We start from the raw sequence: 27905 nt of genomic DNA on the forward strand, positions 1-27905 counted from the left end.
AAATTCAAGCCCAGCAACCTTTCCTGTGACACTCCAAAAGGGAAAAGGAGATGCATATCCTTAAAAAGAAATAAAGGATCATCTCAATTGGTGCAGGAAAAAAGCATTTGACAAAATTCAACATCCTTTTGTTCAAAAATTCAACAAACTAGGAATAGACAAAAACTGCTTCAACAAATAAAAGTCATGTATGAAAAATTTGTAGCAAAATCATACTCAGTGATGAAAGACTGAAGCTTTTCCTCTAAAATCAAGAATAAGGCAAAGATGCCCACTTTCATCACTTACATTCAATATAGTACTAGTCCTCACTAGAGCACTTAGGTAGGTTAAATAAATAAACAAATAAATAAGTAAATGGTATCCAAATAGAAAAGAAAGAAATAAAATTATCTCTGTTCACAGATGTTATAATCTTATACTAGAAAACTTTAAAGATTCTACAAAAAAAAAGAAAAAAACTATTACAACTAAGCAAATTCAGCAAAGTAGCAGGATAAAAGTCAATACAAAAATAAGTTGCATCTCTATACACTAACAATAAACATCTGAAAAAATTATAAAAACAATTCCATTTACAATACCATCAAAAAGAATAAATAATTAGTAATTAACTTAACCAAGGAAATAAAAGATTTGTGCAATGAAAACTACAATACATTGCTAAAGAATTAAAGAAGACATAAGTAAACAGAAAGATATCCCATGTTCATGGATTGGGAGGTTAAATATCGTATCAAAGTAATACACAGATATAATGCAATCTCTATCAAATCCCAATGACTTTTTTTTTTTTTAGAAATACAAAAATTTATCGTAAAGTTCATATGGGGATGTCAAGAGACCCCAAATATTTGACCCCAAATGTCAAATCAATTTGAAAAAGAAGAACAGAATTGGAGGACTCACACTTCCTGACTTTAAAACTTACTACAAAGCTACAATAATCAAAATAGTATGGTAAAGAAATAAAGACAAATATATAGATCAGTAGACTAGAATATGGAGCACAGAAACATATATTCATACATATGGCCAAAATATTTTTTGACAAGGATGACAAGAACATTCAGTAGGAAAAGGACAGTCTTTTCAACTAATGGTGGGGGGAAAACTAGATATTCCTATCCAAAAGAATGAAGTTAGACTGATAACTAATGAATATGCATTAATTCAAAGTGGACCAAAGACTTAAATGTAAAACTATGTCACATAAATATTTATATAACTATAGAACTACAAAACTCTTAGAAGAAAATATAGGGCATAAAGTTCATGATATTGGATTTGGCAAGATTTCATGGATAAAACAAAAAGGCACAGGTGATAAAATTTAAAAATAGATGAATTGCACCTCACGAAAATTAAAAACTCCTGTGCATCAAAGAACACAATTAATAGAGTAAAAAGGCAACCCATGAATGGGAGAAAATATTTGCATATCTATATGTGATAAGGGATTACTAGCTAGAAAGTATAGAGATCATGACAAGAGAAACAATTCAATTCAAAGATTGACAAAAACAGACAATTCTCCAAATACAACACACAAATGGTCAGTAAGCGCATGCAAAGATGCTCAACATCACTACTATTAAGGAAATGCAAACCCAAATCAGAATGATGATGTACCTCAAACCCTTTAGGATCACTGTTATCAATAACAATAAGTGTGCAAAAAAAAAAACAATGATACAAACAAACTAGAACCCTTGTGTACTGTTCATGAGAATGTAAAATGGTAAAGCTGCTATGGAAAACAGTATGACAGTTTCTCAAAAACTGAAAAACAGACTTACCATATGATCCAACAATTCCACTTCTGGTACACACAAAAGAATTAAAAAGCAGGGTCTTGAAGAGATATTAGTACAGCCATGTTCTCAGCATTATTCACACTAAAATGAGGAAGCAACCCAAGTGTTCACTGACAGATGAATAAATAAATTGTATATACATACAATGGAATATTATTCAGCCTTAAAAAGGAAGGAGATTCTGACATAAGCTACAACATAGATAAGCCCTGAGGACATTATATTAAATGAAATAAGACCAACACAAAAAGAGAGATACTATACGACTGTACTTATATAACGTATCTGCTGCTGCTAAGTCGCCTCAGTCGTGTACAACTCTGTGCGACCCACAGACAGCAGCCCACCAGGCTTCCCGTCCCTGGGATTCTCCAGGCAAGAACACTGGAGTGGGTTGCAATTTCCTTCTCCAACGCATGAAAGCGAAAAGTGAAAGTGAAGTCGTTCAGTCATGTGTGACTCCAGCGACCCCATGGACTGCAGCCTACAAGGCTCCTCCGTCCATGGGATTTTCCAGGCAAAACTACTGGAGTGGGGTGCCACTGCCCTCTCCGATATAAGGTATCTAGAGTAATCAAAATCAGAAAGTCAGAACGATGCTTGCCAGGAGTTGGAAGGAGGGGAGAAATGGGGAGTTTATCATTCAATGAATATATAGAGTTTCAGCCTTTTCAAGATGAGAAGAGTTCTGGAGAGACAGTGGTGATAATTGTACAATAATATGAATGTTCTTAATACCATTGAACTGTATACTTTAAAATGATTAAGATGGTAAATTGTATGCTATGTGTATTTTACAATAATAAAAATAAAAGAGGGGAAAAAACCAATAAATGTATCTCAGTATGTTAGTTCTGTAAGCCTTGTTCAATCAAATATTCAACTACCTACACAAGAGCAAAAAAAAAGAAATAACGGAAAGAAGATTTAAGATGAAGTTAGCCTAAATGAATTATTCATTAAACCAGAAATAAAAGTATAGATATTCTAGCATATTTAGTTATTCATTCCTTCTATCTTTCTTTCATTCCTGTAGACATTTATTGAATGCCTTTAAGTGCCAGGCACTACACCAGGCAATGCAGAGCACAATGTAATAGGGATAATATTTTTAAAGGTATCAATGCAGTTTTCTCATTTGTTTTTGCAACATACAAGATTTTCTCTATTCAGTCTAAGACATCTGCCTCAATAGAGGTCTTGGACCATTACAGAATGAATACAAAGGAAAGTTCAAAATAGGATTTTGCAGCAAGACTATAGGCATTTTTGAGATAGAAAAATGTTCTAAGTTCTTCTCAGTTCAATTCAGTCGCTCAGTCGTGTCCAACTCTTTGCGACCCATGAATCGCAGCACACCAGGCCTCCCTGTCCAGCACCAACTCCTGGAGTTCACTCAGACTCACAGCCATAGAGTCAGTGATGCCATCCAGCCATCTCATCCTCTGTCGACCCCTTCTCCTCCTGCCCACAATCCCTCCCAGCATCAGAGTCTTTTCCAATGAGTCAACTCTTCGCATGAGGTGGTCAAAGTACTGGAGTTTCAGCTTTAGCATCATTCCTTCCAAAGAAATCTCAGGGCTGTTCTCCTTCAGAATGGACTGGTTGGATCTCCTTGCAGTCCAAGGGACTCTCAAGAGTCTTCTCCAACACCACAGTTTAAAAGCATCAATTCTTCGGCACTCAGCTTTCTTCACAGTCCAACTCTCACATCCATACATGACCACTGGAAAAACCATAGCCTTGACTAGACAGACCTTTGTTGGCAAAGTAATGTCTCTGCTTTTGAATATGCTATCTAGGTTGGTCATAACTTTTCTTCCAAGGAGTAAGTGTCTTTCATGGCTGCAATCACCACCTGCAGTGATTTTGGAGCCCCCCAAAATAAAGTCTGACACTGTTTCCACTGTTTCCCCATCTATTTCCTATGAAGTGATGGGACCAGATGCCATGATCTTCGTTTTCTGAATGTTGAGCTTTAAGCCAACTTTTTCACTCTCCACTTTCACTTTCATCAAGAGGCTTTTTAGTTCCTCATCACTTTCTGCCATAAGGGTTGTGTCATCTGCATATCTGAGGTTATTGATATTTCTCCCGGCAATCTTGATTCCAGCTTGTGCTTCTTCCAGCCCAGTGTTTCTCATGATGTACTCTGCATACAAGTTAAATCAGCAGGGTGACAATATACAGCCTTGATGTACTCCTTTTCCTATTTGGAACCAGTCTGTTGTTCCATGTCCAGTTCTAACTGTTGCTTCCTCACCTGCATATAGGTTTCTCAAGAGGCAGGTCAGGTGGTCTGGTATTCCCATCTCTTTCAGAATTTTCCACAGTTTATTGTGATCCACACAGTCAAAGGCTTTGGCATAGTTGATAAAGCAGAAATAGATGTTTTTCTGGAACTCTCTTGCTTTTTCGATGATCCAGCGGATGTTGGCAATTTGATCTCTGGTTCCTCTGCCTTTTCTAAAACCAGCTTGAACATCTGGAAGTTCACAGTTCACGTATTGCTGAAGCCTGGCTTGGAGAATTTTGAGCATTACTTTACTAGCGTGTGAGATGAGTGCAATTGTGCAGTAGTGTGAGCATTCTTTGGCATTTGCCTTTCTTTGGGATTGGCATGAAAACTGACCTTTTCCAGTCCTGTGGCCACTGCTGAGTTTTCCAAATTTGCTGGCATATTGAGTGCAGCAGTTTCACAGCATCATCTTTCAGGATTTGAAATAGCTCAACTGGAATTCCATCACCTCCACTAGCTTTGTTCACAGTCTCAGGAACAAAGTTCCTCAATACTTAGGAATTTTTAAGTGACTTTTCCTATGTTAGCTCTAAGAGCCCAACATTTGTTTTTCGTTTCAATAGAAATGCGACTATATTTACCTCTATATGTGTACATCTCCATAAATTTTCCAACAAATATTTATTATATACCAACTGATTCTTACTTCATTCTTAGGCTCTACTCTTCCTCTGTTTTGTACAATTTAGACTGAAAACTTGGCTCTGACTTTGCTCTTTGATTTCACCTTTATACTACATAGAGTAAGAGACCTTCTGATGATGTCATTTGTCTCTTTGATCCAGCAAAGACAACAAGTCATCACCCCTTCTTTTTTAAGGCTATCCTTATTAAAAGCCTCATGCTTACACACACATGTATGCTCACTCACTCAGTCATGTCTGACTCTGTGACCCTATGGACTGTAGCCAACCAGACTCCTCTGTCCTGGGATTCTCCAGGCAAGAACAATGGAGTGGGTTGCCATTTCCTTCTCCAGGGATCTTCCCGACCCAGAGGTTGAACCCATGTCTCTTGCATTGACACGCAGGTTCTTTACTGCTAAGCCACCAGGGAAAGCCAAATTAAAAGCCTAATTTTTGCGAAATGCTAAATGCCACTTTAAATGCTTTCATTATTTCATCTATTCTTCATACCAACCCGATGAATAAGGTCTTGTTTTCTCCTTTCTATATGAATCAACTATGATTCAGAGAGATTGAAACTAATTCGAGGCCTGTTTGTCTCCAAAGAAGATGTTGTGCTACTTCCTTTTTGAAAAATCTGTTTTTCCACATCTCTCTACTTCCTTTGCTACCTCCCCTTCTTTTCCTTACTGGCTGTATCTGGATATTTCAAAATATGCAGAATAAATTATTTACCTGAAAAGGGACTTTGAAAACACAGTTCCAATTTTACAAGATACAACTATTAATAATATTAATATATTATTGCTACAAAATAAAGTATGCAGAAAATACTGATGAATATAAAAACCAAATAAGGCAGCCCCTCCACTTCAGATTCAGAACCTCACAGAGTTGGTACCTAACCATAAATAACACTTCAAACAACTCCTTTTCTTTCAGCAAATACACACATACACAAACCTGAAGAAAGTCCCTTCTGACCACAGCCCTTCTCCCACTCCCCAGGTATATTAATATTAATCAGTGTGTTAGAAAACACTAAAGTCTCTGCCAAACAACTGAGATTATCCATCAGTTGTTCCTCAAGGAGAGTCTTCTCCCAACAACTCCAACATGAGGCTATTGTGTATATATAGATCGCAGTTATGCTCAGGACAAGCACATGACAAATGTTCACCAAAATGAAGGCTGCACATTGGCACCACTGTCGCCCTGGAACGCAAATTCATTGGCATTCCAAGAACTTCACAAATAGCATGCCGTGTGACCTTTCTTTTTAAAAAGGATACCATGAGGCTTGGAAATTTAATCTCAGAAACATCATATTCAGTCATAATATTTTCATTACTTAACACTCTTCACTATATGAAATCTCTCAAACTAAGATTGTTTGGATTAACAGACCTTTTAAAATTCAAGCCTTTGTGTAAGAAAAATTCACTACTAAAGGAATTCACTTCATCAATTGGTTTTATTTCTTCTACCTGGTTGAAATATTGGACACTGAAGTGAGTGTTTTGTTGGAGGAAGGACAGCAGGAAAGGCTAATTTTGGAACCCTGGACAAGAAACATCAACAGGTGGGCAGTGTGACAAAACAGTGATAGGAGAATCTAAAAGCAGAACAGGGTATGGAAAGGAGAGACTAGACACAAGCAGGAACGTGGACTGTGTTTCACAATATGGCCAGGACCCGCTTTGCTCTGATATTTGCACTTACACAGTAATCAGTATGTATTAGGCACAGTTGTCAGGTCCCTGTTTAATTAACAGTAGTTATCCTTGGGCTTCCCAGGTGGCTCAGTGGCAAAGAAAATTTCATGTGTCGACGCATACTGAGTTCAATCCCTGGGCCAGGAAGATTCCCTAGGGAAGGAAATGGCAACTCACTTCAGTATTCTTGCCTTGGAAATCTCATGGACAGAGGAACCTAGCAGGCTACTTTCCATGGGGTTGCAAAAGAGTCAGATGTAACTTAGCGACTAAACTACAACTATTTTTATCCTTACTTTACAGTTGGAAAGACCAAAGCCCAAAGAAGTTGAGTATTTTCCAAAGCCTCACAGCTGGTTAGTGGCAGAGCTGGAATTCAAACTCAGGCACCATTTCAAATCATGAATTATTATTTTACACAGCATACATTCTAGAGCAGTGCCTCTCAAACTTGTTTTTAACTGTGACTCCCAGGAGGAACATATGACCCAGTATATCAAAACCCACGTAATAGAAACAGAACCTTTGTGAAATAATACTTTTACTAGATGCAATGCATTTAGATCTTTATTTCACTTTAAAAAATTGTTGGTTACAACCAATACATTGACTTTACAACCCTCAGTGGGTTACACCTCACAACTTGAAAACTACTACTTTGGAGACCAGAGCTACAAATGGTAATTAAATATTTCTACTTGGATGTTTGACAGTCATCCAAGCAAATGGACAGTCATCTTCACTTGCCTGTTGACAGTCTACAACTGAACTTCTGAATTCCGCCTTCCTCCCCTTTGTTTCCTCTCTCATTAAATGACAGCTTCTTCTGTACTCTCCACACAGTAGCCACTTGACAAATGAAGCGAGCAAGCACCTGAAATGTCACTATCAGAACTGAGACATGCTGTAAGCGTAAAATATACCTGATATTTAACAGGCTTAGTATGAAAAAATAATCTAAAATATTTTATTAATAACTTCAATTGTTTGTGTGTTGAAATGATGTTTGTTACACTGAGTTAAATAAAATATATTATTAAAATTGATTTCAGCTGTTTCTTTTTACTTTTTTTGATGTGGCTAGAAGGAGAATGTTTATTACCTGTGTGGCACATTATATTTCTATTGGGCAGTAATGTTCTGGTTGCTCAAGCTAAAAACTTATGAATCATCCCTTACTCCTTTTCTCTCCACCAGCAAATGGTAAGCTTGACCATTAAAAGATTTATAGCTCAAGAACTTCTCACCACCTTCACTACTACACACACACACACACACACACACACCACTATCTCTTGCTTGGATAATTGAAATAGATTCTTAACAGATCTCCTTGCTTCCTTCTTCACCACATCTTACAGTTTATACACTCAGTGAAGAATCTGCCTGCAATGAAGGAGACCTGGGTTCAATCCCTAGGTTGCGAAGATGCCCTGGAAAAGGGAATGACAACCCACTCCAGAATTCTTGCCTGGAAAATTTCATAGACAGAGGAGCCTGGTGGGCTACAGTCCACAGGGTTGCAAAGAGTTGGACACGATTGTTCGACTAACACTTATAAAGTTGACAGGTGATCCTTTTAAAAGGTCAGTTGATGTCACTCCTCTGTTCAAAATCCTCCAGTGGCTCTTTTTGCCAGAGCAAAAGCCTAAGTCCTTACAACAGCCTACAAAGCCTTTTAGTTCTGACCACCCACCCCACCCCGTCTATCTGTCCTAATTCCTTACCACTTCCTTCTTGACTCAGCTACAGTTGCCTCCTTGAATTTACCAAGTATGCTGCTACCTCCAGGCTCCTGCACTTTTGGTACCTCTGTATATAACCCTCTTACCCTGGATATCCTCTATCTTCTTTCTCTGTTTTGGAAATCAAATGTCAACTTACCAGCAAGTCCTTTACTGATAATTGTACTTAAAATTGCAAACCACCCTGTCCTGATTCTTCCATTTTCCCTTTCTTAGCTTTATGTCTTACAACCTTTAATTAATTATCTTACATAATTTATTTGTTTATCAGTCTCCCACCAATCACATGTAGGAGTGCCCTGAGGGCAGTGACTTTGTTTCATTGCTGCATTCCCAGCACCTTTGAGCCTGGCTAATGGTAGGTGCTCAAAAAACTACCTGTTGAATGAATAAATGAGTTGTGCGTTTCCAAACTCAGTTTTGGACCATTTGTAACTAGGCATTCTCAGGAAACTCCTGAAACAAGTGAACATTTCGGTATCTTTAGTTTTTAACCCATTATTCTTCCTGGACCTAGAGTAATTCCACAATAAAGAAATCAAGATTCTTCTCCATACTTCAAACCTTTTCTCCATTTTCCCTGGAAGGTGGGCTTTCCTTGTCCCTCAGCCATGAGTATCTCCTTAGGCATCTGTACCATCTCCTGAATGGCTGACCTGATACACATGCAGCTGCAGCCAATATAGATTCCTAATCTTCGACGATCTTCCAGTCTATGCAGTGTATATTAGGTACAACCAGATGTTGTAAACTCAAGTGTATTTGCCCTGTTGATTGTTTGCAGACTGGCCACACTTTACCTGCCTGGTCCTGCCATGTCTGCCGTCAGGAAGATGTGGACACGTGAAGGATGGAATGTCCGAGACTGTAGCCAGGCCCCTCATTTTAAAGATGAGGAAATCAAGACAGAGAATTTAAGCCAAGTAAACTGAGGCCACGTAAAAGGGTCAAACTGCTAAGTTGCTAAGCCGCTTCAGTCGTGTCCGACTCTGTGTGACCCCAGAGACGGCAGCCCACCAGGCTCCCCGTCCCTGGGATTCTCCAGGCAAGAACACTGGAGTGGCTTGCCATTTCCTTCTCCAATGCATGAAAGTGAAAAGTGAAAGTGATGTCGCTCAGGTTGTCTACTTGAAAGTTATACAGTCGTGTCCGACTCCTAGCGACCCCATGGACTGCAGTCTAACAGGCTCCTCCGTCCATGGGATTTTCCAGGCAAGAGTACTGGAGTGGGATGCCATTGCCTTCTCCGAAAAGGGTCAAAACGAAGACACAAAACATAACGTGGTAGAAAACGCAAAAGAAGCCAGGTGGCTTGCCTCCCGCCATTTAGGGGGTTCACAAAATAATCCTCTAGTGCAGCTCTACCTAGCTCTCTACCGCAGCATTTTAATGCTCAACCACTACCTCCCAGGCTATAAAAGAGGCACGTCCCGCCGTCGCACCTCCCTCGGGGCGAGAGAAAAACTGCTCACAGCAGTCTCCCAGGCCCGGGCCCCCAACGACTGGACTCTCGCGAGACTAGCGGTCCCGGAGACCTGGTGCCGAGCCTCCCGGAAGTGGGCGAGGGGACCTGTCAGCTCCCACCCGGCTGTGTGCTCTTGAGGCCCCCGTGGGAATCGAGGGTCTCCCAGGGGACCGGCGCGAGGCGGAGTCACGGAGAAGCTCTCTGCCACTCACACGGCGGCGTCGGCCCTGCCCCGGCTGCCGCCGCCCCTCCCTTTGCCCTTCACGGCGCCCGGCCCTCCTTGTGTGCAGCTTCCTTCTGCGCCTGGGCAGCCTGCCTTTCCCCTCTAGCTTTCCTTCTAGTCTCCTCCCCCGACTCTTAACATTGGAGTCGCGGGTCCTGCAGTGTCCCAGAAGCCGCACGTATAACTTGCTCGGTGTAAGTGCTAGGAATGCCGCCGGCCTCCCGGGGAAATGCGTTCTTTCTATCTATAGCTCTGTCTGTACATTCTATGTTCACGGTAGCTATTCCAGGGGCAACAACTGTTTGCCTCTGTTCTGTTCTCCTCTCCCCATTGGTGGCTTCCGACCCGAATTTGGGAATGGGGAGATCTCCCACCTGTTATCTTTGAGCAGGCTAATCTCTTGTAAGCAGAAGTGCCATATGACGCCTTCAGAGTCGTTTGGCTTGGGGCTGGGAATTTTACCCCCCACCCAACCTCAAGGTTTTCCAAAACGTATTGCTTTTCTATGAAAATACTTCATTTTTTTATATTGTAATTTTTACCTTGGTCCTGTGCTCGAAGGGAGGAAACAACTTTTCAATTTACTTCTTCTGTTCTTATTTATAAGATTCATTCTCTGATAGGGTTAAAAACACGTTTTGAACATGTAAGTGTGTGGCTGTCAGCCCTAGAGAATTTAAGATAATAGTTATTTTCTTTAACTTAATTCCATTTTCGTCTCATAGGGGCAACTCATTCGATTTCGGAGTTCTGTTAATTCTTCTGAAAGATTTCAAATCCTCTAGAAGCCAAAATGGGACACAGTAAACAGATTAGGATTTTACTACTGAACGAAATGGAAAAGCTGGAAAGGACCCTCTTCAGACTTGAACAAGGTCAGTAGCAAGTCATTTGATTAGCTCTGTGTCTTTTACATTTTTAATTCATTATCATTAACTTTTTTTAACTTTTAGATATAATTTCCAAGGACTTTTCTTTGTGTGAAGACATTTCTGTGTTTTAAAAAATATCACTAATGAAAGTGAAAAAGTTTTGTCATGTTAGAATGAGGATAAAAAATTCACTTTACTTAGCTTACTAACTTCCACTTAAGACAGACGTCACATTTATAATCAGAAGATTGACAGTATTATTTCTGTTAGCATTTACTATTAAAACTTGGCAAATTGTTTCATAAGTAACTTTACTTTGGGTATGTCTGTAGTTTTGCTGTTTTATAGCTCCCACTCTTTTCCTTTACTGGACATTTGCATTAGTAAAATAGATCACAGCAAAAAGTAAACTATTATTTATGTTTAATAATAGTTTAAAAGCCTCCCAACTGTGGAGAAGGTAAAACTTGAAAATTTTTTTGCCGAATTAAAAGCGAAATAATTGATTAGGTTGTGTTGAAATATATTCTAGCCTTGATTTAAAAGATCAAATTATATTTCTATCAGACTAATCAAATAGATGCATTATTTTCTTAGACTTATATTTTACAACATTGAAAAAAAACATTTCACACTCATTTATGTTAATATAACTTGTGAAGTAGAAGTTTAATGTATGAGAAGTAAAATGCTATCCCTTCTCTCATCCTACCAAATGGATGTTGATAATAGTAAACATTTTGAAGAAAATTTTCCTCTGAATTTCTCAAGAGCTAATTTTTTTAAAAAATTTCGGCCGTCACATATGTTTCCTCCATGGCAAATCTTCATCTTCTTCCAACTCCAGTGCTGAACTTAAGATCACTAAGTACTAAATCCATTTTTGGCTTTCCTGACTCTGCAGTTTTCTGGTTTTGATTTTTTTTTTTTTCCCCATCCTCTTGAATACTCCTGTCAACTTGGTGGTGTCTTTGCTGAGCTCTCTTCTTCCACATTTTGATTATGTGTATCTTCAAGGAATCCTTTCTTTTTTCACTTCTGCCCTCAAAGAAGTATACGTTCTCATGGCCTCAGCTGTTGCCTCCATACTGATGACTCCTTTTGGAAGAAAGGCCTTAAACTTTGCTTGCTTCTTAGAAGAAGTGATCGTAATGGCAAGAGTAGAGAGCTAGAATTTTCCTGACTCTGCTGCTAGCAAAGTCACATGTTTGACTTTGGGCAAGTCACATTAATTCTAAACATTATTTGTGATGTGAAGATATTAATTTCCCCTTTTCTACATTGCTGAGTTTTGAGGCTTAAAATTAATAATAAACTGTTTTAAAGCCCCAAATAGATACAAAGGCTAGATCACCGTATCTGTCAATTCTTACCCTGGATTCTTGCCTTCATCCCAGTATCATGATATGGAAGAGCCTGAGGATAGCTCCAGTTGGTTTTGCTTAAATCTAACATGTCCAAAACCATCTCCTCACAATTCTCACATGTTTTTGCTTCTCAGCTTTCCTGTTTACTTTAGTGATGTCTCCATTTTCATAGTTTACAAGGCTAGAAACTTTGTGCTCTTTGAAATTTCTTTTCTTTAACTACAGCTTCTCTTTAAACCCTGTGATTTCTTTCCAAATGTCTCCTCTTGCCTACCTGTCTCTTCCATATGCCTGAATATGGATGCTGAAATAATCTTCTTATGCCATCTCTTCTCTTTTTATTAATTGATGTTTATAATGTCGTTTAAATAGCTCTGCCTGGCTTCCAGGATTCCATAATGGGATCCACCTTGCCAAGCCAAGATTTTATCTCATTGTTCGTCATTATTAGTGTTCTACATCTTTACACTTCCCTTGTTAATTCCCTTCCGAGTGGCTTTTCTTATGCCTGTTCTTACCCCTCCACTCCTGTCAGATTCTTCTGTGTCTGTTAAATTCCTTTCCTATCATTTTATGTGTTGCCTCCCTCTCAACGTTCAGCTAAAATTCCACTTCCTCCATGAAGCTTTTTCTTCATTTGTTGGTGTCTCCTTTCCTTGATTTCTGATTACACAGTGGGCACAGGACAGTCAAGTGCTTAACGGTATAGCAGTGTCTAAAATCTTAGTATCCAACTATAGTTTAAGATCTGTAAAGATAGAAACAGTATTACAAATGTAGTGCAATGTACAACAGCTAATAAATCCTTGCTGGGTGATCACTATTAAAGTGCCAGTTAAAGCTAGCCTAGCTGTTTGAAGAAAGAGCTCTGAATAATATGGTTGACCCTGTAACTCTGATTAAAGCCAGTAAATTCATCCAAACGATATAAATGGGAGCATGTTGAACTTTTTGTGCAGTAATGATTCACTGTATTATTTTAGAAAATAATTGTACTGTGAAAGATGAAGAGAAGGGACATTGGAGGCAAGAAATCATGAAGAAAACTATTTTATAAACATGTCTGGTTTAACTACATTAGGGTTTTAAAAAAGAGGGGACAGAGTATAAGACATTTTAAAATTCATAGGACTTGGTGACCAATTAGGTGTAAAGAAAAGCTCTGGCAAATTTTGGTTCTTTCACCAAGCCCTTCTTCATTTGTCTTTCCTTTTCACTTTTCCCTAAGAAATGATTCCTTCTCATTTTCCAAGGCTAACATCTCCATAGACTCTTCTAATTTAACAAGTACAAGACCAGGTAATTAGCCTTTCCCTGTCTTTCCTATCTCCTTTAGTGATAGAATAATGAGTAAAAGTCATTGTTTCTCAAACCTGGGATTCTTCCATTTTTTATGTAGGTTGGTCAAATTTCAATTTTTACGTGTTTTGAAAGAAAACATTTATAAAGGTTCCATAATTAGGAGTCAAGTTTCTATAAATTGAGTGGAGGCAATGAGGTAGAAAAACTTAGTTTACAGTAATAGTGTAATTTCTCACCTTGCTAGTTTCCTTGTCTGCAAGAGGGAAATGGCTGGTCTGAGTAAAGTATTCCTAGTGTGTGAGGAATAAGATAGCCACATCATGTACTGCTGTGCTAAGCTAATTTTAGCAAACTGAGCTATTAATTATGGAAACTGACATACTCTAGGTATTCTGATGTTTCATTTACTGTATATAAAAATTTTAGTTTCAAGAATATGGATTAGAGGTTATAGAGTGGCTATATATACCCTTTCAGGTATGCATTGCCTATCAGGATATAGAAAGAATAGGATTTAATTTTCTTTCTCTTCTCTCTTTCCTTTTGTCTCTCTATGCATCTACCTATTTTGATTAGTTAAAATGAGTTAAGAGAAATTCCCTGGTGGTCCAGTGGTTAGGTCTCTGTGTTATCACTGTCAGGGACCCAGGTTTGATCCCTGGTCAGGGAACTAACATTCCATAAGCTGTGTGGCACAACCAAAACAAGTTTTTTAATATAAAAATAATTAAATTTTGCTAATATATGAATTGATATAGATGCTCTTGGTTCATATGTCAGTTGAGTTATAAATAAAAAAGATATATTCTGAGGAAAAAGTGGAGGTTATAGGTCTACAAGAGGTTGACAGTCAGGGTGTCACTGGTTTGTTTACATTATGTTGCCATGAATTATACTTTTATCTAAGCCATGTTAGGTAGATATGCCAGTTATATTAAATAGTAGAATCTTTACCACACTTTGTAATGAGAAGCAGTATAACCATAAATTTCTATCTTACCTCAAGAGGTTGTCAAACTTAAAGATGAGTTAGAGAGTGTTTGAAATTTGCTGTTTTTGTCCTTTTCAGAAATGACATGTAACTTTCTATAGTGTACTTAGAAAATAGTCTCAGAAAAATTAAACACAGTCTAACTCTAAGGTAAACATGAATGAGAAAGTAAACTGCTTTTGCTGGAAATTGATGCTGTAGAGATAAGCACATTTCTTTCCTATAAAGGTTCAAGTGGCAAATATTTTCAGCTTTGCAGGCCACATGCTTTCAATTGCAGCAACTCAGCTCAACCATTGTACTGTGAAAGCAGCCATAGATAATACATAAATGAATGGTGTGTTCTAATAAAACTTTATTTAAAGATAGGGGATATAGTTTACCAACCCTTGCTACAGGGAGAGCATTTTAAATATGTATTTTTAGTAACAATTCCATCATATGATTTCACCCTTATAAATGAATATCTACTTACTTTAAAAACTGATAACAAAGTTTTCTGATCTGTTTGAAACCTACCCAATAAAGAATCTTAGTTGGTTTTCAGATCACCTCTTTAATATATAAAATGGAACATCTCTTTAGCTTGTAAAAACAATTGATATATGTCAGGGAAATATATATATATATATTTACAAGCACGTTTCAACAAAAATACTTGCATAATTAATGAGTGGATTTGAAAAATTAAGATCATGGATTAGTAACCATAGCTACCAAGAACTTTATCCATTAGGATTTGGGTATCTTCGTGTTACATTTTTTTTTTCAGATCTGAGACCACTAAATAAACTAAATAAACAGGACTTTAAATTACTTTATCACAAAATATTAAACCAAGACTTTTTAAATTAATGAAATGTATTTTATCACAATCCTTTTATGAGAGACATTACTAATTTTTAGTGAGAGTTAAAAGATTTGTTCCATTAATAAATAAAATTAATTATTTAAAATATTGTTATTTTATTTACATCTTGTCCTTATTTTGTGTTTTATAAATTATATAATCTATTAAATTATCTTAATGTATATTATATAAGTAAATATTCATTATTGGAGAATACTTGTCATTTTCTTCTGAAGGTAGACCACTGATCCAAATACTGTTTTAGTGGTTTTGGATGAGTTTTAGCCTTTGTACCACAAGTTCTCTGAATCCTTGTGTAATTATAAAAACAATATTTGTATAAGCCGAACAGGGGACAGGTTGTTTAACTGTGCCCAGACAGCTGATCTCTGATATTTGTACTTCAGAATGACACCATTACTTCTGTAATAAACTTAATCATTCTTGGAAATTTAGTTCTCAAAATCACTTAAGTATTAAAACTTTATATTTTAATCCTTTGGGCAATTTACTTCTCAGTCTGTCTCTTCATAATAATAGTTCTAATAGAAAAATGATATTTCCCAATTACAAAATTATAAAAAGGTATAAAAGTCTTTTTTCTATGCTTTTTGTTTCAAAACAAAATTGGGTTTATATTGTCTTCAATTCAGTTCAGTTCAGTCGCTTTATACTGTCTAGACACTTTTAATACCTGCTTGTAGTATCATGGTATGTAAATTCCCTCTCCCTGCTTACTGCCATATGTCATCATACTTTTTCCCAGAAAGAATTTCAGAAGATCTCTATAGACACATAAAATGTAACAAAATATTGAAAGTAACATATTATTAAATATCCCTTGATAATATGATTTACAGTGGCTTTATAATATTCCTGCTTACAGAATACCATTTGTACCATGATTTATTTAATCATTATATATTTAATTTGTTGTGAGTTTAATTAAAGTAAATGAAACTGTGCTGAACATCTTTATGTATGATCTATGTTTACATCAGTGATTAATTGCCTAGAACATAAATGTCTTTATGAAACTATTAGCCAATAATATAAAACTTTATTAATATTCTTAGATTTGTGCCAAATTGCTTTATAGAAAAATTTGTGCATGTAGCTACTTGGAAAAATTTATTAGTTTCACTGTGTAGTGTGAGAAGTAAAAGTGAGTCCCTTAATTTTGGCCAAGTTACTTGATAACTCCTTTTGAATAATTTGTTTCTTGCTTGCCAAATCCATTTACTATGAGTAAATTTATATCCGTATTTTGGTCCAATTCAGGAATATAGTTAGCAGTACTTATCACTTAATTATAAATTATAATTTTTTCTAGGAATTCCTAGAACATCTTTTCCTTCTTATTATTCATATTGCAGGATTTAAAACAGAACATTCATGTTTCTCTCTGCAAATATAGAAGTATTTAATTGGGTTAGAATAAACTGGAAGAGTCCAGCTTTCTCTTACATCTTCCACTGGTTTCTTTTCTTCACAAAGAATGTCTTCAGTTCAGTCGCTCAGTCGTGTCTGACTCTTTGCAACCCCATGAACTGCAGCACACCAGGCCTCCCTGTCCATCACCAACTCCTGGAGTCCACCCAAATCCATGTGCATTGAGTCAGTGATGCCATCCAACTATCTCATCCTCTGTCGTCCCCTTCTCCTCCTGCCCTCAATCTTTCCCAGCTTACCCAGTGTTTAATATTGTGGTGTAGAATTTACCACCTGTCAAACAGCACTGTGAGAGACTTATTTCTTCCAAAGAATGATTTTAGACTGACTAAAATATATCTACATGTTCTCTACTTCAGGATTTGCCTTGAACCAAACTGACATTCTTCATATATATAAATAAATACCAGTTCTTAACTCATATTTCTGATTCATATCACTGGCAGTTCAGTTCAGTTCAGTCGCTCAGTCCTGTCTGACTCTTTGCGACCCCATGGACTGCAGCATGCCAGGCTTCCCTGTCCATCACCAACTCCCAGAGCTTCTTCAGACGCATGTCCATTGAGTTGGTGATACCATCCAACCGTCTCATCCTCTGTCGTCCCCCTTTCCTCCCACCTTCAATCTTTCCCAGCATTAGGATCTTTTCTGGTGAGTCAGTTCTTCACACCAGGGGGCCAAAGTATTGGAGTTTCAGCTTCAGCATCAGTCTTTCCAATGAATGTTCAGGACTGATTTCCTATAGAATGGATTGGTTGGATCTCCTTGTGGTTCAAGGGACTCTCAAGAGTCTTTTCCAACACCATAACTCAAAATCATCAATTCTTTGGCTCTCAGTTTTCATTATAGTCCAACTCTCACATCCATACATGACTACTGGAAAAACCAGAGCTTTGACTAGATGGACCTTTGTTGCAAAGGAATGTCTCTGCTTTTTAACATGCTGTCTAGGTTGGTCATAACTTTTCTTCCAAGGAGCAAGTGTCTTTTAATTTCATGGCTGCAATCACCATCTGCAGTGATTTTGGAGCCCCCGCAAAATAAAGTCTGTCACTGTTTCCACTGTTTCCCCATCTGTTTGCTATGAAGTGATGGGACCAGATGCCGTGATCTTCGTTTTCTGAATGTGGAGGTTTAAGCCAACTTTTTCACTCTCCTCTTTGACGTTCATCAAGAGACTCTTTCTTTAATTCTTCTTTGCTTTCTGCCATAAGTGTGGTGTCATCTGCGTACCTGAGATTATTGATATTTCTACTGGATTGTGCTTCATCCAGCCTGGCATATCATATCATATCACCATATCATATCATATCACCATGGCATAGCATATCACCATAGCAGGGTTCATTGTATCTGTCTCCCTTGCTTATTTATAACACCTTTCTCTGACAGTGAAAAACCTGGCTCTTATCACTGTTGTTTGTGAAATATATTTTCAATTCTAGGCCAACTGTTATAATTTTTCAAAACTTTTAAAGATGTTGCTCTACTGTCTTCTTTCTTGCACTGTTGCCCATGAGAAATCTGCTGTCATTCTTTTCCTTGTTCCTCTGTACATACTCTGTCTTTTTTTCTCTGGCTGCTTATAAAATATTCTCATTGTCCCTAGTTTTGAGCAATTTGATACTGATGCTCTTTGGTGTAATTTTCTTCATATTTCTTGGATTAAGAATATTAAATTCTTAGATCTGTAAGTTTGTTTTTTTCATCAAATTGGGGAATTTTTACCTGTTATTTCTTCAAATAATTTGTCTCTTTTCTTCTCTCCTGTGAGTACTCTAATTACGTTTATGTTAAATCACTTGAATTGTCTGATGCTTTTTCAATTTTTTAGATTCTTTTTTTCTCTCTTTGTTTCTTTTTCAGTTCAGTTCAGTCACTCAGTCATGTCCGACTCTTTGCGACCCCATGAACAACAAGCACACCAGGCCTCCCTGTCCATCACCAACTCCCGGAGTTCACCCAAACCCATGTCCATTGAGTCGGTGATGCCATCCAACCATCTCATCCTCTCTTGTCCCCTTCTCCTCCTGTCCACAATCTTTCCCAGCATCAGGGTCTTCTCAAATGAGTCAGCTCTTCACATCAGGTGGCCAAAGTATTGGAGTTTCAGCTTCAACATCAGTCCCACCAATGACATAGTTTCTATTCCTGTGTCTTAAAATTCACTAATCTTTTTTGTCTGCCATGTCTCACCATGTCTTAATTTTGTTGCCTGTATTTTTCATTCTCAGGTGTTGTAGTTTTAATCTCTAAAAGCTTAATTTGGATCTTTTTTATTTTTTCTTAATATTTTCCATGTATGGACCCAACTTTTTGAACATATGGAATACAGTTTTGATAACTGGAGTCCTTGCTTGTCTACTAGTTCAACATCTGTGTCATTCATGGATTGTGTTTTCCTCCTTCTTTGTATGTCTCATAATCTTTGTTTGGATGCCAGACATTATTAATTTTACCTTGTTGAGTGATGATAGGTATTTTGGGATTCATATAAATATTCTTGGTCATTGTTCTGGAGTGAAGTTAAGTTACTTGGAAATATTACTGTCTTTTTGAGTTTTACTTCTATGCTTTGTTAAGCCAGTCTAGACCTGTGCGCTATCTCGGGCTCATTATTCCCCACTCCTGAAGCAAGATCCTTCTGAACTTTCTACCCAGTGCCTTGTGAATTTTCTCAGTCTAGCTGGTAAGAACACATTCTGTTCCTGGTCTCAGGTATTTTTCCTCCCAGACATACACTGGTTAGTACTGTTCTGAATACTCAAGGAATACCTTTTCCAGATCTCTGAAATTCTCTCTCTGTGCAGCTTTCTCCTCCTCACCCACTACTCTCATCTGAAAACTCTAGCTACCTTGATTTCTATAAGTTCTTAGTTCCATCTCTTCAACATAGGAAGTCAGTTAGGTCTGCCTGGGTTCCTTCTCCCTGTGCCCCAACCTGTAAACTCTTTCAAGATAGGGCAGTTATAAGGCTTATCTTGTTTACTTTCCATCTCTCAGGGGTCACTGACTTTTGTTGCATGATGTCAGGGACTTGAAAAATTATCAGTTCATATGTTTTGTCTGATTTTTTTTTTAAACTGTTGGTTTCTTTAAGTTTTGGGGAAGATGGTAAATCCAATCCGTGTTATTCCGTCTTTGCCAGAAGCAGAAGTTGCAAGCCATTTAGAACTCTGTTTCCTCCATGTGGAATGCCCTATTCCAGATATCTGTGAGATCAACTCCCTTACCTCCTGTTTCTGTTTAGCAGGTTTTTATTGGATGCTGGACATTGTAAGTGTTCTGTTTTTATCTCTGAATTATTTTCTTGCTTTAAAGGAGTGATGAGTTTTATTTTAGAAGTCATTTACATTATTTGTGGATCAACTTAATCCTTTTGAGGCTTGTTTTTAAGCTTTAATAGGATAGGTTTATATTAGTTTGTACTCTAGGACCACTTTAACCCTGTTACTTAAGACATGACTTGAATAAAACAGCTGTTCAACAAGGTTTCCTTAATTCTGGCTGCTTAAAAATTGTAATGTATCCCAGACCTGGGTGAGCACTAGGAATTGTTCAGTTTACAGCTTCCACTAGTTCTTTTCCCAACCTCACCTCATGCAGTCAAACCCCATTTGTGTACAGTTTAGTTTTCAGGCAGATTCAACATGACTCTAGGTAAATTTCTGGAGCTCTTTCTTTGTTTAACTCCCTTCTTGTCATACTCTGCCCTGAAAATTGTATTCTCTTCCCCCTTCCAAAGCACTAATCTCTGTCTCCTCAGCTCAGTGAGATTACTGTTTCTACTCCCTGTGTCACAGCCCAGAAAGGTCCTCTAGTCTGAAAGCTAAAAAGTTTATAGAAAATCTCGAGCATCACAGTTCTTCTCTACCTATTTTTGAGAACAGCTGTTTCATATTTAGTTTATCAGCAGAGGGCAAGTCTAGTACCAATTACTCCATTATGGCCAGAAGCAGATATCTTCAGAATGGTATTTTTAATACACAAGTTAGGTCCTGTCACTCTGCTCTAAGCTGTTCACTGACTCATTTGAGTCAGAGAAGAAGCCAAAATACTTACCGTGGCCTTCAAGTCTCTGCATGATCTAACTCCCTTGTTACCATTCTTTCGTCTTACCATACTATTCCTCCCCCAGCTTGCTTCAGTCTAACCATATAGAGCTTCTTGCTGTTTCTGGAACCACCAGGCGTGCTCGGGCCTGGGTCCTTTGTGTTTTCTGTTTCCTTTGCTTGGTCAGCACTTTCCCGCCATGGTCACGATTAAACATGAGGCTAACCTGCTCACTTCTCCCAAGCCCTTCAACTTCTCAATAATCATCCTATTTAAGGTTGCTACCAGCTCCTTACCATCACTCCTTTCCTCCCGACTCTGCTCTGATTTTTGTCCCTTAGGTATAGTTTCTTAAACTTGAAGATTGTAACCAGAAAACTAAATTTTCCTACCTTCATCAGTTATTATTACCCATTATTAATTAATTGTTGTTTTTCAGTCGCATAGTCATGTCCAACTCTTTGTGGCCCCATGGACTGCAGCACACCAGGCTTCCATGTCCTTCAGTATCTCCCAGAGTTTGCTCAAAATCATGTCCATTGAGTCAGCGATGCCATCCAGCCATTTCATCTTCTACCACCTGCTTCTCCTCCTGCCCTCAATTTTTAAATATTACACACATGTTTAAAATTTATGTGCCTGATGTTCTAATAGACTGTACTATAGTCAGAATGTTCACATTCTAATAATTATAATCAAAGTTTGCCTTGAGCCAATAAACATTTTTCTTTTACACTAGTTATGACTATAATGTGTTAGTATTTCTCTTCTTATGGCAAAAGACTTGTAATACAGTACAGACATCTCAGATATATTTTAATAGAGATAGTCAAACTAAGGCGAAAGTGAGAATATTTTGGCTTTCAGAATTCCAAGAAAGGCTTAAGTAACTAAACCATGAAGAGCAGGGATAGAGGCTGTAGTATGCTAGAGTTGCTTGTGTTGGCTGTCAAGAGCTAATGGTGAGTATCTCTTCCCAGGTCCGTGTTCTGTGATGTCATGTTGGTAGCTTGATACTGACCATGGTGAGATTGTTTCCTCTAGAAGTCAACAAACACTGCAAATCAGAATTCCTCACCACCCCACACCACTCAGCTCCACACAGCCACTTGTTAACTCTCTATTATCACATCTCTGAATTTGAGCAGACATTGAGAATAATTGGTATCAGGGGCTCAAATGCCTTTAAGACTCTTGTTAGAAATCTGAATTCTGCTCTCTAGAGGTTGACTTCTCTCGGGGAAGATGGGTCTGCTCTATCTGGTAAGATAGTTGTCCTGTGATCTCCCAGCTTTTACATATTATCACAGACTCTGATACCACAGAGAAACTCACTTTCTCTGTTTCAGCTTGAAAAATACCTGTGAGTCTCTGATTAGATGTCCACTTCTGAGCAGTCAGTTCAGGAAGTGGAGGTGGGGGTTTGAAAGAGCGTGAGGGGCTCGTGGAAATGGTGGGGAATGAGATCGTATAATAACTTGCATATCCCAAAGTAGCCATGCGACTAGGAGTATAAATTTCCAGAAGAAGAGAAGGGCAGTACAGAGCAGACAGTTCTATGGTGTATACTGTATGTTAAAATGCAAAATTAAGCTAAATTAGAATGCAAAGTACTTCCAAAAACAGCATTAAATATTTAGAGTTCTTTTAAACATAGTTGAGAAATCATTATTTTCATAATACTTTAAGTAAAACATCTTTTTAATGTGGTAATTTAAGCCCTGTAATGAGTTTATTGAAATGTGCTTTTTGTTTAGGGTTTGAACTGCAGTTCCGATTGGGCCCAACTTTACAGGGAAAGGCAGTTACTGTGTATACAAATTACCCACTTCCTGGAGAAGCATTTAATCGAGAAAAATTCCGTTCCCTGGAATGGGAAAATCCAACAGAAAGAGAAGATGATTCTGATAAATACTGTAAACTTAATCTTCAACAAGCTGGATCATTTCAGTATTACTTCCTTCAAGGGTAAGTCTGGTGTTCTGTATATGAAAAAAAGTTAATTTATTCTCTAACTTGATGTTGTCTAACTTGTAACAAGTTATCATATCAGCTATGGCAGTTTTTACAGGAGTTTCTTGGGATGCAATAGAATATAATTCTTTAGTTTCTAGGAAGAAATTGTAAGCCTCATTGCGTATTCAAAGTATTATTATTTTAAGTAATGGCATAAATATTCTAGTATTTTCATTCAACCTGGTTATAGCATTTTATTTAGTTATGTGCTCTATTATTATTGACAGATTTTAGTACAATATTTTTCCTTAAAGCAATATTGTTAGATATATATGCATGCGTTGTTTATGTCCTTATATAGAGACTGGAAAAGGATAAAATGTGGCTTTTCCATTGAATTTCAACTTCAATTATTTTTGAACTGCAACTTTTTTTTAATTAATTAATTTATTTTAATTGGAGGCTAATTACTTTACAGTATTGTACTGGTTTTTGCCATACATTGACATGAATCGGCCATGGGTATACATGTGTCCCCCATCCTGAACCCCCCTCTCAACTCCCTCCCCATCCCATCCCTCAGGGTCATCCCAGTGCACCAGCCCTGAGCACCCTGTCTCATGCATCGAACCTGGACTGGTGATCTATTTCACATATGATAATATACATGTTTCAATGCTATTCTCTCAAATCATTCCACCTTCGCCTTCTCTCACAGAGTCCAAAAGTCTGTTCTTTACATCTGTGTCTCTTTCGCTGTCTCGCATATAGGGTCATCGTTATCATATTTCTAAATTCCATATATATACGTTAATATACTGTATTGGTGTTTTTCTTTCTGACTTACTTCACTCTGTATAATAGGCTTCAGTTTCATCCACCTCATTAGAACTGATTCAAATGCATTCTTTTTAATAGCTGAGTAATATTCCATTGTGTATATGTACCACAGCTTTCTTATCCATTCATCTGCTGATGGACATCTAGGCTGCTTCCATATCCTGGCTATTGTAAACAGTGCTGGGATGAACATTGGGGTACATGTGTCTCTTTCAATTCTGGTTTCCTCGGTGTGTATGCCCAGCAGTGGGATTGCTGGGTCACAGGCAGTTCTATTTCCAGTTTTTTAAGGATTCTCTGCACTGTTCCCCATAGTGGCTGTACTAGTTTCACTGCAACTTTTTAAAAAGATTTTATGGGCTTCAAAATATGTTTTACAATGGGGTAATTTACTTTCCAGTCACACGATTAGATGAGACTTTTTTTCCTGTCACTAATTAAAAAGATTTTGTTTGTTTTTTTTCCTCAGAAATGAGAAAAGTGGTGGAGGTTACATAGTCGTGGACCCTATTTTACGTGTTGGTGCTGATAATCACGTGTTACCCTTGGACTGTGTTACGCTCCAGACATTTTTAGCCAAGTGTATGGGACCTTTTGATGAATGGGAAAGCAGACTTATGGTTGCAAAAGAATCAGGTAATGTCAGCTTTTTTCTTCTCTTCTTTAAAATAAATGTAATTATCATCTGTGATACACATTATAAAGGCTTTATCCTTTTAATTTCACATCTTAATATATCTAGTAATATAAATAGGTAGAACTCTATGTTCAGTTCAGTTCAGTTCAGCCACTCAGTCATGTCCGACTCTTTGCAACCCCATGAACCGCAGCACGCCAGGCCTGCCTGTCCATCACCAGCTCCCAGACTCTACCCAAACTCATGTCCATTGAGTCGGTGATGCCATCCTACCATCTCATCCTTTGTCATCCTCTTCTTCTCCTGCCTTCAATCTTTCCCAACATCAGGGTCTTTTCAAATGAGTCAGCTCTTCGCATCAGGTGGCCAAAATATTGGAGTTTCAGCTTCAACATCAGTCCTTCCAATGAACACCCAGGACTGATCTCCTTCAGAATGGACTGGTTGGATCTCCTTGCAGTCCAAGGGACTCTCAAGAATCTTCTCCAACACCACAGTTCAAGAGCATCAATTCTTCTGCTCTCACCTTTCTTTATAGTCCAACTCTCACAACCATACATGACTACTGGAAAAACCATAGCCTTGAACTTGATATTTCACTATTCAAATATGCAGATGACACCACCCTTATGGCAGAAAGTCAAGAGGAACTAAAAAGCCTCTTGATGAAAGTGAAAGTAGAGAGTGAAAAAGTTGGCTTAAAGCTCAACATTCAGAAAACGAAGATCGTGGCATCTGGTCCCATCATTTCATGGGAAATAGATGGGGAAACAGTGGAAACAGTGTCAGACTTTATTTTTTTGGGCTCCAAAATCACTGCAGATGGTGACTGCAGCCATGAAATTAAAAGACGCTTACTCCTTGGAAGAAAAGTTATGACCAACCTAGATAGCATATTCAAAAGCAGAAACATTACTTTGCCAACAAAGGTCAGTCTAGTCAAGGCTATGGTTTTTCCAGTGGTCATGAATGGATGTGAGAGTTGGGCTGTGAAGAAAGCTGAGTGCTGAAGAATTGATGCTTTTGAATTGTGGTGATAGAGAAGACTCTTGAGAGTCCCTTGGACTGCAAGGAGATCCAACCAGTCCATTCTGAAGGAGAACAGCCCTGGGATTTCTTTGGAAGGAAAGATGCTAAAGCTGAAACTCCAGTACTTTGGCCACCTCATGCGAAGAGTTGACTCATTGGAAAAGATTCTGATGCTGGGAGGGATTGGGGGCAGGAGGAGAAGGGGATGACAGAGGATGAGATGGCTGGATGGCATCACTGACTTGATGAATGTGAGTCTGAGTGAACTCCAGGAGTTGGTGCTGGACAGGGAGGCCTGGCATGCTGCAATTCATGGGGTTGCAAAGAGTCAGACACGACTGAGCGACTGAACTGACTGACTGAACTGAACCTACAAAAAATGGCAAATTATATGGTTCAACTTAATAATTAAGGAACTCTATGATAAAATGAGGTTATTATTGTCTCTTAAGACTTTACTTTGACATGTAAAATTAGTAAGCTACTAAAATATTGGAAAATGTATTATCATTATATATAATTTTAATTTAACAAGCATTTAACGTGAAAGTCATGTGCTGCCATACATACCAAAGTAAAATATCACTTAAATTGTATTTTACTAAGTAAAGCATAGTGTTAATTTTCTACTTTCAATTTGAGTGTAGAGTGAAAAAAGAAATGAGAGGTTCCCTGGCTTAACTAAAAGAATACAAGTACTATGGAACATTAAAACTAGGAGAAAGATGTACTGATGTACTTGCATAGGATATATTTTCTACATATAAATATATCCATTCCAGAAATATAAATTGAATCCCTAATAGTAACTGGGCACTCTCTTTGATTTTTTTTCAAATACATCATCTCATTGTCCTTATCTTGTATGTGAGGAAACTGATAATCCTGAAAGATTTAAGTAGACTTGCTTAAATCACTTCTGGTACAGCTAGGATTTGAACTCAAGTCTTTAACCCCTTCTCTTGTGGCATGGTTGCCTTGCCATTTAGAATTACTTATGGAAATTTAAGGGCTTCCCAGGTGGCTCAGTGGGTAAAGAATCTGCCTGCAATGCAGGAGACACAGGTTCAATCCCTGGGTTGGGAAGATCTCCTAGAGGAGGACATAGCAACCCACTCTAGTATTCTTGCCTGGAGAATCCCATGGACAGAGGAGCCTGGTGGGCTACAGTCCATGTGGTCACAAAGAGTCGGACACGACTGAAGCTCCTGAGCACACATGCAGGCATGGAAGTTTAACCTTACAATGTATATACTTCGTTTTAGGTATGTCTTTTCTCATAGTGGCCTTTGTTTATCTTCTTGTGTTGCAGGCTACAACATGATTCATTTTACCCCACTGCAGACTCTTGGACTCTCCAGGTCGTGCTATTCCCTTGCTGATCAGTTAGAATTAAATCCTGACTTTTCGAGACCTAATAAAAAGTACACCTGGACTGATGTTGGACAGCTGGTGCAAAAATTGAAAAAGGAATGGAATATGCTTTGTATAACTGATGTTGTCTACAATCATACTGGTATGAACTTCATTAACTACTTTTATTACTTTTAATGAGAATATTATATGTTAATTATTTCATTCCTTGCTTTTTTATATAACAAATTTTGAAAACACAAGTAATGATTAGGTGTCCTTCAATTTAAAAAATGCCTTTAGATAGTACCACTTTTTTTTTTTTCAAAGAAAGCAGTATTAATTGAAGATATAATTAAAACATAAGTATTTTACATGTAATGATTATAAAAACAGGATTATGATCATAGGAAAAAAGCGACATATTTCAACTTACAGCATTAATACTTTCCAGAACAACAAATGAATCCTGTATAGCGATAGCTCTCGTACCCTAGCATGTATTTGGAAAAAACTGAATGATGTTATTTGAAGAGAAAATTAATGGTAAATTCTTAAAACTTTATTATATCTTTTACATGTTAACAGATATTACTAAAGTTAACCTGTTTTGGGTCCCAAGATTTCTTTCCAATATCCAGTTCCTTAAAATACATTCTAAGTTTCCAGATGCTGATCCTCAGGAACATCAGCTGTCATTTCAGCTGGGCCTGGAGGAGCCTCTAGTCCTGATCAGAGTGCGGCTTGCAAATACTCTCTTCTATTTGCTATGGTATAGAGAAGTCAGAAAACCACTGATTTACATATGTAAACAACAGGGATTCCAGGTGGTTCAAAACATTTAACAACAACAACAAAAATCTCTGCCGTGTCATAAAATCATTTCCCAAATAACCGTAGCAACTATGAAGATATTTAAAAACTCAAAGATTCAGTTCATCAATATAAATAATAATCTCTAAGTATAATAATAAAAATTCAAAGTTAGGCGAAGTAGGTGTATTCTAAAGTGTGTTGTTTCTGCCTGCACCTGAAAACTAGGCATCAGGGTTCACAGGGAAGACTTCCTAATATCCAAGAAATCGATAGTCTTCACTTGAAAATTTGACATTATTGATAACCACTTTGACATCTTTTACTATTATTCACATCAAATTTATCAAACCACACAATGGAATTGTACAAATTATGATATGACTTAGGCATCTGTAACAGAGAGACAGAAAAATATAGTGACGTAAGACCGAAATTATACTTATTTCTCTAAAAAATTAAGTAGGCATTCTAAGATTCGTGTGGTAGCCCACCCGTGA

At 37.7% G+C, this 27905-nt stretch overlaps 1 protein-coding gene across 8 annotated transcripts in view; it reads left to right on the forward strand.

Annotated features, from left to right (window-relative positions):
- The window catches only part of AGL (amylo-alpha-1,6-glucosidase and 4-alpha-glucanotransferase), a 97504-nt gene that overhangs the window by 9976 nt on the left and 59623 nt on the right, over window positions 1–27905 (forward strand). For 4 of the 8 annotated variants that reach the window (XM_086391385.1, XM_086391388.1, XM_086391393.1 and 1 more), the window contains exons 2-5: window positions 10616–10765; window positions 22535–22745; window positions 24043–24209; window positions 26552–26755. In XM_086391385.1, coding sequence (XP_086247511.1) covers window positions 10684–10765; window positions 22535–22745; window positions 24043–24209; window positions 26552–26755 — 664 coding nt within the window. In that variant the 5' untranslated portion in view covers window positions 10616–10683. Of the gene's footprint in view, window positions 1–9731; window positions 10537–10615; window positions 10766–22534; window positions 22746–24042; window positions 24210–26551; window positions 26756–27905 lie in introns of those variants that run through there. The other 4 variants (XM_086391389.1, XM_086391394.1, XM_086391387.1 and 1 more) reach the window with 4 other exon arrangements.

Source organism: Bos grunniens, chromosome 3 (assembly GCF_055505025.1).
Source record: "Bos grunniens cultivar Pamir isolate PY7600 chromosome 3, Bosgru_T2T1.0, whole genome shotgun sequence".
Taxonomy (NCBI): Eukaryota; Metazoa; Chordata; class Mammalia; order Artiodactyla; family Bovidae; genus Bos; species Bos grunniens.